This window comes from Ptychodera flava, chromosome 5, assembly GCF_041260155.1.
Source record: "Ptychodera flava strain L36383 chromosome 5, AS_Pfla_20210202, whole genome shotgun sequence".
In the NCBI taxonomy this organism is placed as follows: Eukaryota; Metazoa; Hemichordata; class Enteropneusta; family Ptychoderidae; genus Ptychodera; species Ptychodera flava.
This window is the reverse complement of record NC_091932.1, coordinates 28035140-28047980: the sequence shown is the minus strand read 5'-3', so window position 1 is coordinate 28047980 and position 12841 is coordinate 28035140. Positions and strand designations below refer to the sequence as shown.

Here is a 12841-nt window from a genome sequence, read left to right as displayed (position 1 = left end):
CCCTAGTTATTTTGTTTTTGTTTATCAGTTTAACTATTTGAACGCAAAAGTCAATTTTTGTCACCTGCATAAAATATACTCAAGTCAATTTTTTTCAGCTTCTTGCCAAAATTTTGGTAAAAGACTGTAGCCAATAAAATGTTATGTCCATTTGGTCCAAAATTATTTAAAAAATTACACAAAAATTCATGAAATTGGCAGTTTTGCACTAAAATTTTGGGTGGAAAAAATTACAGCGCTCAAAGGGTTAAAGGAAAGTGGTACAAATACTAAAAGTTTCAGAGTAAACAGTGATTGCTAAAAGTATTGTGACAAATCCATATGTATTTATTACCGGAGGGAAGTTTTGATATTTCTTTTGAGGAAAATATTTTTTCCTATTTTTATCTCGAACAATGAATATTATTAGAATGACCTAGATCAGAAGAAATGCAATGGCTTTGAAATTATAGTTTTCTTTATCACTTAAAATAATAAGGACAGCCAATTAATTTTTATAAGTATACCTGTCAGAGCTGACAAAGTGTATTTGCGTTGTTAGTAGTTAAAGATTTGTTACTAAATATAGCTGCACGAGGACGATATCAGACACTGCTGTTTGAAATGTGGACAAAATTTTGTCAGTGTTGTATACATGGCTGTTGTTGCAGCTTGTAGTCTGAGCAGTCAATATGTATTTTAGTATTCACTATTACACTAGTCGTCGCCTACTAAGTAGTATATCCATCATTTTTGTATGCGTAATTTCAAAAAGTGCAATCTAAAAATGGAGACAAATATTTATTTTTGCATAGTAATGAAGAACAATGATGTCATTTGTGAACAGCCCAATTGATGCTCCATACTGCATGAGCTACAGACTAGTACTGCAATTGTGTTAGCCTAGGTGGGATTTCATACTTTTTAAAACAACAAAGTCCTTGGTAACCTATGCAAAACTGATCTTAGTATTCTGATTTAACTGATTAATCTTACTTTTCAGAAAGCTAGGGATACTTTAAAAGAGTCCTTCTTAGAGTAGTGGACCTATTTAGGGCCTTTATCATCATTGAATAATTTTCAGAATGCTAGGGATACCTTTACAGAGTTCTTTTTCTTTTGTAGTGGACCTGTAGGACCTTTATAGTACTGATTAATTTTCAGAAAGCCAGAGGTACCTTTACAGAGTTCTTTTTCTTCAGTATTGGACCTTAAGGGCATTTATTATATTTAGTGATTAATTTTCAGATAGCAAGGGATACCTTTACAGAATTCCTTATCTTCAGTAATGGACCTATAGGGCATTTATTTACCACTAAGGTTCCCCCAATATATATCAGATAAGAAAATCCCACTTATGAACAGCAATATGCTTGAGAATTAAATATTTTCGATGTTGTAAATATGATGACCATTATCTATGGATGAAAGTGCCCTTCGGATGGACATAGCTCATACTACTATTATTAGTATTAACATAGAAATATTTCTGACTGTATTTATGTTTCTCTTCAATTGTGTCTGCTGAGGATATTGTGATTGGTACAGGTGTAAATTCACCTTCCTCAAACCCAGAAACCAATTACCGGTATTTCATAGGTAGTGGAAGAGCATTGGGTGAACTATATTGTGCAAAATAATAGACACAACGCAAAGCTGATGCCAGTGTATGAGACTTTTATGTTGAGCATCTGTAGTATTGAAGTGTCATATTTGTTGAAAGTGCTTTCTGTGTAGTGCAAGATTACTGGTAATTTCAGCAAAAATGTTTGTTCTATCATTCCTAGTCTTGTGGAATGACATTTCCATATTGTGTTTGCAGTGAAGATGCTTTTTGTCTCATAATATCTTTCACAAGCATCACACAAATCTACAGAGCACACAACAGTGGCAGTTTTTTTATGTGCAGGCATTTCATTTTGACAAAGGATAATGCATCGACATGGACTGCTTTTAAGTTTTTCATCAATTGCTGTGTAACAGCTGTGGGAACTTAGAATTGATAGAGTAAAAACCATTTTTGGTTTCAGTCACTTAGTTATATGGAATGTATGTCTGACAGACAGACTTCAAGGGAATTATCAAACTAAACTAAAGGATTGTACGACAAAGGCAACATGCACAGAAAATTAAGATTTCTTGGGAAATGAAAGCCATGCAGAACACCAGCCAATAAAACAAGTAATGTATCCATAGAAACTACATAACAGCAAGATTTTCTATTCTAGCTTAGATATTTACTAATTTGATACAAAGCATGCACCCATTAAAAACTTCCTCCAGTCATTAATATAAATTAATGCTTCATATGAGAATTATCAATGGCATTTACGGTCATTTTGAAAAGTCAATCATGGTATTTCCAGTCGTCTTCTTACCCATAATTTATAATTACTAATTTTGGAGATTTTCCAAAATTTCAGCAGAAATTTTTTGATCATGTAATGAAAGAGTCACTTGCTGCTGAAAAAAATCAGCAATTTTTATAGTGTACTGTGTCATGATTAATTAGTGTGAATTTTGTCTTTACGAGGTTCTAAAGTCAAGGGATTAACAAATTACAGTATTTGTCTACTGGTATGATAAAGCAAGTGGCATAATTCACACATTGTATCATGCTATACACAATATATTCTGAGTACATTGTCATTCAGCTAGAATCACCTATGAATGAAATGACATCTTTAAGGTAGTATGCACCTCGAAAGTGAAAGACTTACACTTTTTTGCACAAACTTTCCTTGGTGAAATTTTTAATCATTTTCTTACCAAATAAAGAATAAAAACCAGGGGTGACTGTTCAAACTTTGGTCACAGAGAAACAAATTACCTACACACTCACCGATATTTAAAATTCAAATGTCTGCCATCTCTCAGTATGTTAACTCTATGGGGAAAAATGAAATTTTTTATTTTCAAAAACTGACATGGTATAACCTTTTTTCTTACTCTGAGACCTTTAAAACGAACTCCCACAAGTGTTACATCACAAAAGTTTTGCAAAGAGTATGTTCGAGGTGCATTCTACCTTAAAACATTTGCATTCATGACTTACCACCTCGATGTTGGTCTAGATGATGGTGATATTCCATACTGACTGTTAGCATGTAAGAATCAAGTTAGATAATGAAAGGAAAGTTTTTGTCAGAATAAAGATATCTGAAATATTTTGAAAATGAATTGGTTAAAAGTGAAATGTAGCTGGTGGGTTAGTAAAACGTCACAATGGAAAATGTGTCAAATTAACAAATCCCAACACCCTCAAATTGTACCAAACATAGTCAAAAATACTGAAACTGAACAGAGCTCATTCAAATCTTGCATTTCAATAGCTTTCAAGTTACTACTGAGATGTAGACAGAACAGTGCATTTGAGTTTATTTCAGATACTTGGGCCATGATGACAGGCTATAAATTGGATGTTGAAATAAAGTATTCAACCAGTACTTGAATTGGTGACATAAGAATTGTCATATTTTGTTGTAGTATCTGCTCTCTGCAATGATGAAATCTCGAAGTTTGGCACTGGTACAACGGGTACATAAATTCTTGCAAAAATCATCAGAGTTAGAATTCAGCCGTAGTTGACCCTAAATTTCTCTCTTGCAGATGAAAGTCTGTTTAGTTGGAAAACTTATTGTGAAGAAAAAATAGAAACTGATAATTCTTAGCAAGCTTATATCAGCGATACTGCTCACAATATTTTGTTTACACATTTTAAAGATTTGGTGCCTTGGACATCAGTACCCTAGTTAAGGTAATATGCACCTCGAAAGTGAAAGACTTAAACTTTTGCTCTAACTTTCCTCAAGGAATCTTTCAATCACTCTTTTTCAAAATCAAGAATAAAAATAGGGGGTCACCGTGCAAATTTTGGTACTAGAGAAACAAATTACCCAAGATTTACCGGTATTAGAAATTCAAAATGGCCGCCATCCCTGTGTTAACTCTATGGAGAAAAATAAAAATTTTCGAATTTCGAAAAACTAAGCCGGTAAAAAGTTTTCTTTCACCAAGAGCTTTAAAATGAACCCCTACATGTGGTATATCAGAAGAGAATTGTAAAAGTTTGAGAGTCCGAATGTCTGTCCCCGAGGTGCGTTCTACCTTAAAGAAAGTAATTCTTGCTGCCAAACCACTGTTGATGGACAGGTGATGTGTTGGTATATTTCATGCTGTGTTATTGTTCACAGTAGATTCTATGATCTACATCAGCTTGTGAAGAAAAGGAATCCTTTCGGGTGAAAGAAACTAATGATTTGTTTATCACCTGTCTTTGAAACATCTTGTGAAATACTGTCACAATAAAAGTCCTGAAAAAAGCGACTACAAACACCATGATGATGACAAAAGTGATGAGATTGCAGAGGTAGGAGTAACGTGAATGGATATTCTGATTTCTTTGGAAAACATTTTCCAATATCTCAATTGTCAAATCAGCTCTCACTTGCATTGACAAATTAGTGTACAGACTATCAGGATGTGTTTGAACAGCCGTTCATGTGTTTTCTCATCTAAATTAGAATTTTACACAGAATAGCATAGATTATTGACCTCAAACACTGGTCTGCCTTTGTTTGATAAGCTGACATGCGATAAACTGACATGACAGATTATTGGAAATCATTGGAGACTTCTTTTTTTTCTTTTAGGTCAAATAAGCCCCCGAAGCTAACACTCCACAAAATTGAATACCTGAGTGTTTTGTACGTACATACATGTCAATACTGAATGTATGAATCAGGTGCGGAAAGTGTTGAAGAGTTTTATGCATTATAAACAGTTTTCTCATATTTAGTATACACATGAATTAATCAAATAAAAATAAAAAAAATTCTGGCTTTCTCTATTGCAATGGCCATTTGGAAATTTCAGTCCTTTGGTATACCAACTACTTGGAAATGTACAGGATAACAGGAATGATTATTAAAATACAATATGGCAATGAAAAAAATGATTTTTCATTTTTTTCTCATTCAAATATGAAGAAAAAACCATATAAAAGCCCAAATGTTGAATGAAAACTGTCAGATTATTACATATTATGTAGATGTCACTTTCAGCATTGAAGTTGTGCTTGATTCATGGCATTAACCATGACACAGTTACATGGTCACGTTTTAAAGAGTTATATTCCTTTCATCTTAATGTGACATTTACCTGTCTATCCTCTCCATTGTACACATGCTGACTTTTGAAATTCATGAACTAGATTTCCGAGACTCAAATCAGTATATGTCAGGATGGGTTTTTTTCAATGATCTGTGGGTTTGTGTGTGAGCTCGTGATGACGCATTCTCTCACACTAAGTATGTGTGTCTGATGAGACTGGAAGGTATTTTTCAAGTAAACTGTCACTCACATCGTATAAAAGACTGTGACTTCCATCGCGCTAAGAATCCGTATCAGGATTTAATTAGAAGTCATGTATTTCTGCAAAATGATCTACATTTCGTAGTTTTTTTTACGTTAGACTTTAAATCATAATGACAAAAGACATTATATAAAGGAGAAAACTGTACAGTGTTCACAGCAGATTCTCCAGTCATTTCAAAAAAAATTATGGAATATTCCTTCTTTCTCTGTCTGTCAATTTTTTTTTCTTGAGTATTATTTTCCCACCATTCCTATCACATTTAGGAATGTGATTGGATAAAAAAGTGTGGTAACACTAATGCTAGATAGTAAATATATCTGTTATTATTTGCAGACTTCAATATGACATTAAGGAATGATTTCCACATCAATAACAAGATACGATTTCTGGTGAATGAAATCTATACTATTGTACTATACAGCATTCTGAACTGACTGGACTTTCCTTGAAACACGTATCAAGGCTAGGGTTACTTAATAATTGTGCAGAGAATATTAAACAGATTTGATCACTTACTACACTCAAACTCACAAAACATTTAATACTAGTAGTCAAATTGGAGGATGTAGTCATTTGTCCCATGCAAAAACCGATGACCTTGCAAAGGTCACGATTAATAAAACTGACAATCCCTTAGGCAACTTTAAGGTTATATCAACAGTTGAGTAAACAAACAGAATCCAAAATAAACATCAGAGAAGGATATGGGTCACTTTAACCACAGTCCCTGAACACCTCACTCTAAACTTACATGCTACTTTATATCACATAGATTACCCTTTAAATTCACATGCTATAATCCTTTGCAGGAGTGATCGTAACAATTTCAGAACTTCATTATTTTGAATTTCTATGCTTTAGACTTAAACACTAAGAAATATTTCCACTTCAGACAACAACAGTGCGAAATATTTTCTTATGGACACTAACATTGAAAAATATTTTTTCAATGTACAACAACTGTGGGAAAAATAGCTTGTCTATAGAAATCAACATTGATAGGAAATATTTTTTTCTACGGACAACTCAACAAGAGTGGGAAATATTTTCTCCCTGTAGCAAAAACAGCGGGAAAAGTTCTTTTCCTGTGACAAATATTGGTTAAAACCTTCCCACAATATCAAAGAAAGAATTTATCTTGGGAGTTAATTATATGTTAGGTTTTAAAACAAACAAACGAGTTTGATGATGCACTTTATGAAAACAACAATTTGTCTTCCGTTCTCCAAGATAAAATCTCAGGTGTACAGAGCTTTACCACCAGAAAAGTCTGATAAGCGTTTTCAAGTTGTCAAATGAGATTCTGTGCAAGTTAGGCTCCAACTCTGCCATTGCTGTGTAATTCAATTTGATTGTGGCTAAAGGTTGCAGACCAATTTAATTAAAACTTGGGATTAAAACGCTGGAAAAGTACAGCTGCCTTTAGCTGAAGGCAAAGCCGACTGACTGAACACTCAATTAAATTTTGCTATTTAATTGGACGTTGTCTAATTCCATTAATAGACTTGTCCTGATGGGATTGTGTTACCATAGTCCATAAATATTAATGCTAACTCACTGTTCTTGTGACGTATAATAACCGCCTTGCTCCGGACACATACAATTCTATACATTATCAACTTGCAACTTTCAGATACACATTAGCAGTACAGGGAGTGATATCTTCCCAAATTTCTATTCCCTGCAAAGCATGCTCTGCACTGAAGAAGACAAGTGCATCGATGTTTGAAATGTTTTCACAACTGAAATATATGATAAAACTGGTCATGAATACAGATACATTTGAATTGCCAAAAAAAAACATTTTAAGGATTGATGATTCTGATGTATCATACCTGTTTCAAAAGGTCTGGCTGTGACTTGAGACTAAAATTAAATTGCATACGTACGTCTAATGAAATGCTTCTGTTAGTTTCAGCTTTGGGAAAATATGTACAAAGTAGGTTGATCAAATGGTAATATTTTTCTTTTTTCTGAAATGAGAATCTTCTTACAAAAGGAATGTTTTGATAAACTACAATGAAAGGATATGGTGATATGTCTGGTCTTTTATCATCTTGATATCACAATTATAATTTGGTTTCTGTATTGTAATATTTTTATGTCCTTGGCAACAAGATACACCCTTTCAATGAGACCTGTAAAGAACTGGCTCATAGCATTCTTGTACATCTAATTGTTCTATTGGTAGAATAAACATGAAGGGTATCAAATATAAATGTATAAATATTAATTCAACTATTTAAAATATTAAACATGCAAAGAAAAACATTAAATTTTTCAGTTGCAAGATTGGTTATCGAAAGCTGTTTCCATATTTTCGGACAAATTATTTGATGTTAGTTTATTTGTTTGTACATTTTAACATTTTTTCCTTTATTTACAAATTTGAAATATATATATATTAGTAAAATATATATTAGTAAAATATAGTAAATCTATATTAATGAAAAGTGAAAACAAGTTTTGGGTAAACCAAGGATTTTATAGTGAAATCTAAAATATATGTACGGCTATAAATTTTGTGTTATCTTGGGTAACAGAACTCAGCATGACATCATTGAAGCATTGTATATTTTACTAAAATGCCTTTGAAGTCAAAGAAATTACTCATTCCAAAGTTGTATTAACATACAGAACATTTCATTATCTGCCACAAAATTTCCTCTTGGAGTGAAAATTAATTTTTCTGCTCTGATAAACTTGATATTCTATACAGACATCGGTGAATTTTGCATTTATATACACAGGCATGGTAGTAAATTTAGAGTTAAGTTGATATTAAACGGTGACACATCGTGTTGATTTTGAAAGAATGCAGGAAGTTAATCTCAATGTCATGGCTAACATTCGTCAGTTGTCATAGTGACACCTGATAAATAGACTTTTTAACGAGGTAAGTGTATTTAGTAATAATCTGGTACAGGCAGGGAATAATGGTTGATTTCGTCGTTGAAGTCGGCTCGAAACGCGCCAGTCAATGAAGCAAAAGCTTCTGGTGCTCTTCCTGTAAATAAATTTAACCTTCCACTGTTGAATGGGAGATTAAAGGACGGCATGGATTGTGGATAAAAAATCAATAAATTCCATAATTACCATTCGGAGACGGCACTTCTCAGTCGGCCCAGAGGCCTTCCCTTGATGTACATTTTGACGCGGGGCTTTTCGTTCGTCGTTCCATCGGCCGATGACGAGTGTATCCGACTCTCTGCCCCGTGGCTGGTGTGGGGTCTGTCACTTTTTTCCACGCTGTTTGGGTCAAACATCTGTTTTCGTCTCTCCCTGTGTCTTGCTGAGATCCGATAAAGCACAGAGCTGGCCATTATGTCGTGTGTTGTCACTCTCGCCATATGTCACACACTGACATTTGTCCCCCCTCCTCAAAAAATATTAATAAAAAAATTGAGTCCGCCCCTCACCTTCGATTTCAAGTCACGGTTTAGTGATCATATCCCACCAGCACAAAATAAAATTGTCCTCAATCAATGGACTGTTTTCATTCAGGCTCCGCTATGTTCAATGAATACTTGAAGTACAGCAAAGGCACGGCCGAGATTAATTCGATTAGCGAGTCCAGCATTTTTCCGGCAGACAATACTTGCACGCGTGTCTTGGCAGAGTTACACACACCGGTGAAGTAACGGTTGTATTGCTGGCGTTGTCCAGTGAAGGATAAAGTAATGACACCAGAATGCCATTGGTGAGTCCTACGCGTGAACATCAATGGACACTTAAACAATACCTTTTCAATGCTCTACTATTGTCGACAATAATGTCCCATCACGAGGGTTTCTTTCTATTTTCTTTTTTTTCCCCCGTTTTTATTTTTACGACCTGGACTGTTAGTACTAGACATCACAAGCGTGATAAGCCTTGCCTGTTTGTTATTGACGGCTGTTCCTTGGTGAGAAACGAGTCCATGCTGCCTCCACAGGTGAGCTGCGTATTTCCCCTGTTGTCCTCACTTCACCAGATACTGTTGCTAGACGGGGACAGCCGATGCCGTGACAACAACGTGGTCTCTCGGATACATCAGATACATCTCACCACGTGTGTGCCAGCGGAGATCATTTGCAAGTCTCAAGGCGAGTACGGTAATTAATCATCTCGCACAGAAGGGTGATGAAGAGAAGGAAAAATAAACCGAATGACTGGCCCAGGCGGCCCTATCTGGCTTTTAAACACTGTCTCTGCCACTCAATTTAACTGCCTGTGTGTTAAAAGTCGGCTGTAACAACATAATACAAAACATGCCAGCTGAGGGCTGAGAAATTAAATCACCTGAAACTGAAATACATTATTCATGATGTGAGCTGCAGAAAAAGGCACGGCTTATTCTATCCTAGGGGGAGTGTCCCTGGAAATATCATTTGCATGAGCAGCAATTAACATTTTCCTTTGAGAACTAAAAGAATCTCTTTTTCAGTTATTGGTTGACTGTTCATGTTGCTTGGATATTATCACAGATTTCACATATATCACATCTATCAATGATGAAAATTTACAAAATTAATCTGGGGTTCGGTATAAACCGGTCAGCCCAGGTACTGTTTACTAGGTCTATTTAGTTCATCTAAATGAAATATTGGCCTGTTTTTGTGCGTTATCAGTATCTGAGGATCCGTCTTGTGGGTGAAATGAACATATCAAAGGAACTCATTTACAGTGTTTAGCAGCGGTGATTAATCATTCATAATCCAGAAATGTCAGTTTTTTCCCCCCTGAGGTGTTTTTAGCCGTCGTTGTATGAAGTGGCCCGGCACTTACAGAGCAGCTGTTCCAGACTGCAGCAACTATACAGGATATCCTTCGGACTCAGCCAGAATATAACTCCCTTCGGAGGCAACTTTTTTTTTATATTAATCTAATGCATTGAGCTTTTCGGGCTGTATGCCAATGAATGGAAAATCATACAGCCACTGACACAATGATGTGTACATAAAAAAAGACATCGGTTGATGTTTAATTCACTGATGGCTGGTTATTTATGATACAAAGCTGCTGATGGCAATTTCTGACTATAGCTGACATGTTCTGGGTTCAATTCAGGACAGATATTGCCATGCCTGATTTTCAACCAGTCTGACATACAATTAAATTGTCCTAATTCTTCCACGTCACCTTAGACACAATGGGTAAATTTCTACAAACGTCATTGGCATGTCAAATTAACAGCCAGATTGACAGAAACGGTGGCCGAATCCCTCATCTACCTGTCATGTACCAGACTCGATACAGTTATCTGTGGGATAGAACTGATGAAAAAAGTATCTTTTCTCTTTTGGAAACAGCGGCAGCACAGATTGAGCATCAAAGGAAGCAGATATAACAATTCCACAAAGGCATATTTGCCACACTGCCTGAATAGAATCCTCAGTGAGTTGTAACCCGACCTGATGCACAAAGAAATGTTGTTTCCTATTCCTGGTGCAGTGACAACAAAATATCGTTTTTCTTTTTTCCATTTTGTAAAGAAAAGAACAAAGAAGATGATATGGTATCTGGTGTAACCTATTGAGACTTAGGAGTTTAATTTACTGGAAACACCTGCAATACTTGTAACTATTTCCTTGCCTAAGGCTAGGTGACCAGATTGATGACTTCATTTTTTCTCCTCAATATGTATTTCATAAAAATACATTTGTTATTGCTGTTCAGAACAAGAAGACATTAAAAACAGTTTCATGTCGACATCATAAATCAATTTCTTAAAGAGAAAAACACCATAATCTTGTACTCCGACTAAGCTGTATATGGAGAATAAAATTTTATCATGTTTTCGCAAAATTGCAATATTTTAAGCATTTTGACCCTTTGGGCGCCAAAGTCAATTTTTGCCCCTTAAAAAAATAGACCCCAGTCACTTTTTTCAGATTTTTGCCAAAATTCTGATAAAAAATTGTAGCCAATGAAATGTGATATCCATTTAGTCCAAAATTATCAAAAAATTTACAGAAAAATTCATAAAAATTGTGATAATGTTGTACTAAAACTTTGTTGGGAAAAATTACAGCACTCAAAGGGTTTTTAACTTAAGTTAGTACACAAGGACTGACAGAAAGTAAGAAACACATTTTTGAAGCTTTTTTATTTCACAACCAACATAATATTAAAATTCAATGTACTTGAAATCAGAAATAACCAAATATTAACATTAACATTTGACTGACAGAGAGAATGCCAGTGACAATATAACTTCACCAGTATACACTCCTTCATATTCAACCACTATGACTATGAGCGGGAAAACGCTAAGTGACGCCCAACTCTCATACAAATATGAGAGACTCAAATTAGGTTTGCTGTTATAAATTGTGTAATGAGCTACGCAAATAACGCCCTTTGTCTGCGTGCTATGTATGCTTCCTTTTGAGATCAGTGAATGGAAAGTACGTTGCCATGTTGTCTTTGCAGACTGTTGGCATCACATTCCCTCCTGGTGACAGCTGTTGCCATGACGATGTACACATGACTGCGAAAAAATGATTCGGAGTGTTACAAGTGCGCGTGAGCATACAGGTTGAATATGAAGATGTTTGATTGCCTGAGTAGACAGAGAAACTCTCATGGGACAGCACTTTCACGATGTTGATTAGACACAGGCTTTCATCACGTGAAAGTATACAACCACTACACAAACAGCAGCCTTCTTCTTCATTTTTTTCATTGACAACTATAATTATTGTGGTGGAAATTCATTACAACATCCCTGTGTTGTTAGTCCTAAATTTTATGCATACATTCAAATGATAGCATTGTTTCTTCAGTAACAGTAGAAACAAAAAAAGGCATTATATCAGATATTTCAGATTACAAGCTAGTTTGGGTTTTTGAGATGAGAAATACACTTTGCAATATTTATACAAACACTTTCAACTTGTGACTCCTTAAAGATAACCCACATGATATTTTAAATTGACAATGAAATCAAATTAAATTTTATCACAAAGTATGTAAGCGGTTGGAAAAAGATTTGCTTTCTGTCAGTATGTCACTAAAACAATAATTGTTAAGGATATGGTAAAAAGTCTAAACATCAATAAAAATAAAACAAAAAATTATATAAACGAATGCATACAGCAGATATGAATGAACAGGTTAGCTTAATAATATACTAACTTTTGAGATCACTATTTAAACATTTAACAGTTTTTCATTTTCTTAAGTGTCTTTTCAATCATAATAGATATTCAACAGCGCTGTACGGATACAACAGATTAAAATCATCCATGAACTAAATTTTTTACTTCCTACGGTCCATTAGCAAGGATTTTTAGAGTGGCGTGAATATTCAACTCACGTTTGGATATAAGTAGATGGTATCTATGATGATGACACACAAGTTTGGCAATTTTAATCAGTGATTATCTCTAAATGGCTGGTGAATAGAGTTGGATACTTCACAATATTGATGGATGAAAGAGTATGCAGAAACCTGGCAGTGGCCTGTCACAGTGACAAACACTGATGCCATTCACCTATTAA

At 34.8% G+C, this 12841-nt stretch overlaps 1 protein-coding gene across 4 annotated transcripts in view; it reads right to left on the bottom strand.

Moving 5' to 3' along the window:
- The window catches only part of LOC139133432 (uncharacterized), a 96291-nt gene that overhangs the window by 60301 nt on the left and 23149 nt on the right, over positions 1-12841 (bottom strand). The window contains exons 1-2 of one of the 4 annotated variants that reach the window (XM_070700027.1): positions 8453-9650; positions 3035-3076 (exon numbers count right to left, since the gene is read on the bottom strand). The exons of 2 other annotated variants lie outside the window; for them this stretch is intronic. In XM_070700027.1, coding sequence (XP_070556128.1) covers positions 3035-3076; positions 8453-8706 — 296 coding nt within the window. In that variant the 5' untranslated portion in view covers positions 8707-9650. Of the gene's footprint in view, positions 1-3034; positions 3077-8452; positions 9651-12841 lie in introns of those variants that run through there. One more of the 4 variants, XM_070700028.1, reaches the window with a different exon arrangement.